Source organism: Mandrillus leucophaeus, unplaced genomic scaffold (genome assembly GCF_000951045.1).
Source record: "Mandrillus leucophaeus isolate KB7577 unplaced genomic scaffold, Mleu.le_1.0 Scaffold57, whole genome shotgun sequence".
Taxonomy (NCBI): domain Eukaryota; kingdom Metazoa; phylum Chordata; class Mammalia; order Primates; family Cercopithecidae; genus Mandrillus; species Mandrillus leucophaeus.
Genome location: NW_012106141.1, coordinates 6,209,251 through 6,216,363, shown reverse-complemented (window position 1 = coordinate 6,216,363; position 7,113 = coordinate 6,209,251). Strand labels below are relative to the sequence as shown.

Here is a 7,113-nt window from a genome sequence, read left to right as displayed (position 1 = left end):
AAAAAAAAAAAAAAAAAAAAAAAAAAAAAAGCCAAAAATCTCTCAGTAAACTAGGAATAAAGGTAACTTCCTCAACTTGGTAAGGAATATCTATAAAAACTCTACAGTTAACACCATACTTAATGGTGAGAATCTCCAAGCTTTCCCACTAAGATCAGGAACAAGGTAAGAATGTTCCCTCTCACCACTTCTTTTCAACATCATAATAAGGGCTAGAAATAAGAAAAAAAAAAAAGGTATACAGACTGGGAAGAAAGAAATGAAACTGTCCTTGTTTGCAGATAACATGATGATCTATAAAGAAAATCTGAAAGAACTACAAAAAACTCCTGGAACTAATAAGCGATTATACCAAGCTTGTAAAGAGTTACCATGTAAAAGTCAATCACCTTTTTATATACCAGCAATAAACAAGTGGAATTTGAAATTAAAAGTACAACACCTGGGCCAGGCACAGTGGCTCATGCCTGTAATCCCAGCATTTTGGGAGGCCAAGGAAGTTGGATCACTTGAGGTCAGGAGTTTGAGACCAGCCTAGCCAACATGGTGAAAACCTGTCTCTACTAAAAACACAAAAATTAGTTGGGCATGGTGGCACATGCCTGTAATCCCAGCTACTTGGGAGGCTGAGGCAGGAGAATCCCTTGAACCCAGAGGCAGAGGTTGTAGTGAGCCAAGATTATGCCACTGCACTCCAGCCTGGGTGACACAGTGAGACTCTGTCTCAAAAAAAAAACAAACAAGTACAACACAATTTACATTAGTACCCACCCCCAATGAAATACTTAGGGATATATCTAACAAAATATATAGAAGATCTACATGAGGAAAACTACAAAACCCTGATGAACTAAATCAAAATACTAAATAAAGAGAGGTATTCCATGTTCACGGATAGGAAAACAATATTATGAAGATCACAGACTTTCCAAACTTGACTTGTAGATTCAATGCAATCCCAATTTACATCCCAGCAAGTTATTTTTTGGATCTTGAGAAACTGATTCTAAAGTTGATATGGAGAGGCAAAAGGCCCAAATTAGTCAACACTATTGAAAGAGAAGAACAAAGTCAGAGGACTGACACTACCCAACTTTAAGGCTTACTATAAAACTACAGCAGTCAAGACAATGTGGTACTGACAGAACAGACAAATAGGTCAGTGGAACAGATTAGAGAGCCCAGAAATAGACCCAATAAATATAGTCAACTGATCTTTGACAAAGGAGCAAAGGAAATATTATGGAGCAAAGATACTCTTTTCAAGAAATGTTGCTGGGCACAGTGGCTCATACCTGTAATCCCACCTACCCAGGAGGCTAAGGCAGATGGATTGCTCGAAGCTAGAATTTTGAGAACAGCCTCAACAACATAGCAAGACCCCTGTCTTTTAGCAAAAGACAAATACTATTAAACAATTGGACACACACACGCAAAAAATTGACCTATATACAATTTTACCCACCCTTCACAACAATTAACTAAAAATGGATCACAGGCCTACATATTAAATGCAATACTATAAAACTCCTAGGAGATAGCAAAGGAGTAAACCTAGTTGAACTTGGGTATAGCAATGACTTTTTCAGACACAACACCAACGGACTGGTTGGAAAAACTGGACTTCATTAAAATTAACAACTTCTGCTCTGCCAAAGACAAAGTCAAGAGAATGAGAAGACAGGCCTGACTTGGAGAAAATAATGGCAAATGACACATCTGATAAAGGACTATTATCCAAAATATACAAAGAACTCTTAAAACTAAATGATAATAAAACAAACAACCCAATTTAAAAATGGTCAAAGACCCTAACAGACACCTCACCAAGTAAGATACACAGAGGGCAAATAAACATATTAAAAGATGCTTCTTACCATATGTCAGGGAAATGCAAATTACAACAATGAAATACCACCACACACTCATTAGAATGGCCAAAATCTAGAACACTGAAAATACCAAATGCCAGAGAAGACGTGGAACAACACTAACTCCCATTGATTCCTGATGGGAATGCAAATGGTATGGTTATTTTGGAAGATAGTTTGGTGGTTTGTTACAAAACTAAACATATTCTTACCACATTGTTCAGCAATTGTGTTCCTTGGTATTTACTCAAAGAAGTTGACAACTTATCTCCATGTAAAACCTGTGCACAAATGTTTATAGTAACTTTATTCATAATTGTTGAAAACTTGGAAGCAACCAAGATGTCCTTCAGTAGGTTAATGGATTAATTGTGGTATAACCAGACAATTGAATGTTACTCAGTGCTAAAAAGAAATAAGCTATCAAGCCATAAGAAGATATGAAGGAAACTCAAATGCATATTACTAAATGAAAGAAGCTAATCTGAAAAGGCTATATACTGTATTATTCCAACTATATGACATTCGGAAAATGACTAAACTATAGAGAGAGTAAGATCAATGGATCTCTTACAAAGGGGCTGAAGTTGGGGGACGAATGAAAAGAGAACACAGAGGATCTTTACAGCAGTGAAAATACTCTATGATATTATAATGATGGATACATATCATATACATTTCTCCAAACCCATAGCATGTACAACACATAAAGCAAACCCTAAAGTAAACTATGAACTTTGGGTGATTGTGATATAGCAATGTAGGCTTATCAATTGTAACAAATGTGCCAATTTGGTGGGGATGTTGAGATTGAGGAGACTATGCATGTGTTGGGGGCAGGGAGTATACAGGAAATATCTGTACCTTCCTCTCAATTTAAAACAGTCTTTTCGAAAGATATTAGAAAGCCTTCATGTACAGGAAAATCTGAGCAATCATTCTTTTCCTTAAATATCTCAAAAAATATATTATTTTACTTTAAAAACCTAAAATAAAAACCGAGATATAACTTCAGCATGACTTATCGAATTAAATAGTTACCAATGTCCACAGTCAAAAAATTGTCGTAATAATTCAATAGGAGGTTGAGCTCCATACTTCTCCAATGCAGGCATATTCATATCATCTATAAAAATTATACACTTCTTTCCCATAGGTGGTCCAAAGACTCCTTTGCGTCTTTTATCCAATCTAGCCATGATAATGTTCTAAAATATAAAGGAAGAGTGGTATATTTACCTATAACTGAATTAGGAATTTATTTTCATACTTATGTTAAATCAGTATCAACAAGTATAACAACCCATTTTGCCAGAATCCCTGGGATTTTTACCAGTAACAATGACTATTTGCTTAATTTATCAATGATTAACTTAACATAAAATACCATATTTAACATCAGAAAAAAAAAAGTTTAAGTTTCTGTAGGGAAATCATACCAAGCAGCATTAGATGTGTGTTTATTTTTATTTATTCATATTTAGGGTGATACTAAACTTCACAATCAACATCAAACATTTATTGAAATCCTATGCACTCACAATTGTTACACACATGTATTTATGTATTATATTTGTGTAGTATATGCATGTTTCTACAATATTTCTACAAATGTCACCAAAAGTTCTACAATATTTTCCTCATTGGACAACCAACATATTTTTATTTTTTTCTTCACTGAATAATTTTTCTTTCCAACTTTTATTTTAGGTTCAGGGAGTACACATGCAGGTTATATGGGTAACTGTGTGTTGGAGGGTTTGCTGTACAGATTATTTCATCACTCAGGTAATAAGCATAGTACCCAATAGGCAGTTTTTCAATCCTCACCCTCTTGCCCGGCTCCACTCTCAAGTAGGCCCCGATTTCTGTTGTTTCCTTCTTTGTGTCCATCTGTACTCAAGAATGTATCTATTAATTTTAACTTACTTAATATTTAAATGCATTAATCTTTACATTTGGCAGCTTTTTATAGCTAAAATAAATGTGGATGCTTTCTTATAGTTGTAATACTTTTGGAACTCACTTGTCCATTGGAAAAATAAACTGAAATTATTTTCATTCAAATAAAGCTCCATATTAAAAATGTTCTAAATTTGTAAGATTTTGAAGCTCAGTGAAGTATATAGACTTAAAACAACAGAAATGAGGCCAGGAGAGAATGGATAGGCCTAAATTTAGGAATGGATGATGAAAATGGCAATTAGAAAAGGTTTCATGAAGTAGTTTCACTTTGACACATTTGAGGGCAAAGGGTGGGATGCACTCACGTGGTTCCTGTCACAGGCCCATGGTTTGAAAGGTCCAGAGAGCAGCAAATGCCCCTAAGGACCATCCAGAAGGGTCTTGCGAGAACAATTCAAAGTTCTCTCATTTCTCCCTGGATCTCCCCACCCCTGCCCCGCCCTGTGTGTGTGTGTGTCTTTTATACTCCCTTCACCAGTTAAGAAATCAATTGTTGCTTATTCTCAGGCTTAAAAAAAAACAAAAAACAGGTAATAAAGCTCAATAACCCACTATTAATGTAAAAATGTTCTCTGAAACTTTTCTCATTAATTTCAAAAACTTGTAATTCCCCAAACATTTGAAAGTTTTATTTAAATTCATAGATTTACACGGTTGCTTATTTAATGTACAATGTTAAACACTGAGCAAATAAGACAAAATATTAATGACAGACCCACGTTTCTGTCTTTAAACTAACCTGAACCTGATTGGCACTGGTCCGTGCAGATAAGTTAACATAAAAAGGAAAGTATTTGTCCTTTTCCAAGTGATTCATTAACTTATCCTTCACATACACAGATTTTCCTGTACCCGTTGGACCCACAAAAAGGAGTGGCCTTAATGAAAACAATGAATATATTATTCAAAACGGAAAAAAGTCAGAATACATTTCTACTAAAGGAGGTGGTAGTTAAAAGCTTACATAAGAATCAAATCATCTTCATTAAAAACTCATTTTTTACCTATAGTTATTATTTCATGAAAGACAGATAAAAGTAATGATTGGCATACATTTTTACATAACGTTGTGGAGACTTTATTTTGTATCTTTTTATTTTTTATTCTTTTTTTTGAGACAGAATTGCACTTAGTTCCCCAGGCTGGAGTGCAGTGGCGTGATCTTGGCTCACTGCAACCTCCACCTCCCAAGTTCAAGCAATCCCCCTGCCTCAGCCTTCCAAGTAACTGGGACTATAGGCGTGCACCACCACATCCAGCTAATTTTTGTATTTTTAGTAGAGACGGGTTTCACTGTGTTAGCCAGGCTGGTCTCAAACTCCTGACCTCAAGTAATCCACCTGCCTCGGCCTCCCAAAGTGCTGGGATTACAGGCATGAGCCACCATGCCTGATCTATTTTTAGTTTTTGAGATAAAGTCTCACTCTGTCACCCAGTCTGGAATGAAGTGGCACAATCATAGCTCACTGCAGCCTCGAACTTCTGGGCTCAAGTGATCCTCCTGCCTCAGCTTCCCAAGTAGCTAGGACTATAGGTGGCATGTCACCATACCAGGCTAATTTTTTTTTTTTTAAACTTTTAATGTTTTGAAGAGACAGGGCCTGGCTATGTTGCCCATGCTGGTCTCAAACTCTTGGCCTCAAGTGATCCTCTCATCCCAGTCTCCCAAAGCACTGGGATTACAGACAGGAGCCACTGGGCCTGGCCTTGCAGATACTTTAATAGTAATAAACTATTATTTGAATAGATGTAATGTCGCTTATACAAAACACTTACGAAACAAGTAATAACATGCTTAACTTTTCAGAGCAGACAGTCAAAATCTGTCTCTTCAGAAAAGAGCTGTATTTGTCCTTTTATGGTAAGACATGGGGGCAGCATGTGAATAACAAGGAGATGACAGTAAGACAGCTGTAGGCTGTTTCCCAGTGATCTCAATAGCCAAAGGTTTTGTGAGAGATGGAACGACAGTGAATTCTAAAGCTAACAGTTATGTATATGTATACTGTTAATAGCATTTTTAAATCAATTCAATTACTAACTGAAAATATTTGTCTAAAAGCAAACACTAAGGAATTCCCCCTTCAGTGAGGCTTCAAGCAAGGTTTCCCATTGTTAAGTGATCACAACTAATTTTAAGGGGAAAAGTAGTCATATGAGTTTATGTTCACAAAACTCTGGACAATCCCAGTTTGAGAAACGCTGCATTAAAAATAAAATACTATCATTTTGAGTGATAACTTGTTAATACACAATACATAAAGACAAACACAGGCCGGGCACGGTGGCTCATGCCTGTAATCACAGCACTTCGGGAGGCCGAGGCAGGCAGATTACCTGAGGTAGTGAGTTCGAGACCAGCCTGACCAACAATGAAGAAATCCCATTTCTATTAAAAATACAAAATCAACCAGGCATGGTGGCAAGTGCTTGTGGTCCCAGCTACTTGGGAGGCTGAGGCAGGAGAATCACTTGAACCCAGGAGGCAGAGGTTACGATGAGCTGAGATTGTGCCATTGCACTCCAGCCTGGGCAACAAGAGTGAAACTCTGTCTGACAAAAAAAAAAAAAGACAAACAGAAAGGCACTGAAACTGAGTAGTAGCCATATTCAGTTCTAAGGGGTCATCTAACTGAGCCAAACTATGCTAGTATTAATTTTGAAAATTGTTACTGAAATATGAACACAAAATTAAAGTTCTTTTAGAACTAGAGTGACCCCTGAGAATTCATCTACATGTTCCAGTCTAACACTAGCTCTATGAAAATCTATTTATTAAAATAATACTAATAAATTTCTGTTCCTTACTTGGGGTCCATGAACCAACTAAAAACATTCGTAGAATTCAGAGAATCTGTGAACTTGAATGACAAAAAGTTTATACCTTTACTTTTGCTATCTTGTAACTAAAATATAGCAATTGTATGAGTAGCACCTGTGTCTTTGTCACCAGTAGAAATCATAGCTATTATCCTACACATTACAATTGTTACAGTATCTCAAAAATATCACTCATGCCTACTCCTTCTTCAAAGGTATTATAGTCATCAGATCCACTGACAGATCTTGTTATTTAATGTGTTAATAAACATATATATTTACTACTACAGCCCAAATATGTTCAATATTTTAATAAATGTATTTCAATATAAAAAGAAAAAAACAGGCTGGGCACGGTGGCTCAAGCCTGTAATCCCAACACTTTGGGAGGCCAAGGTGGGTGGATCACTTGAGGCCAGGAGTTCAAGACCAGCCTGGCCAACATGGTGAACCCCCG

General features: G+C 36.4%; 1 protein-coding gene across 1 annotated transcript in view; it reads right to left on the bottom strand.

The window, feature by feature from the left end:
• The window catches only part of DNAH12 (dynein, axonemal, heavy chain 12), a 261,319-nt gene that overhangs the window by 112,335 nt on the left and 141,871 nt on the right, over window positions 1–7,113 (bottom strand). Inside the window, exons 38-39 of the mRNA XM_011998427.1 lie at window positions 4,576–4,714; window positions 2,913–3,079 (exon numbers count right to left, since the gene is read on the bottom strand). Coding sequence (XP_011853817.1) covers window positions 2,913–3,079; window positions 4,576–4,714 — 306 coding nt within the window. The remainder of the gene's footprint in view (window positions 1–2,912; window positions 3,080–4,575; window positions 4,715–7,113) is intronic.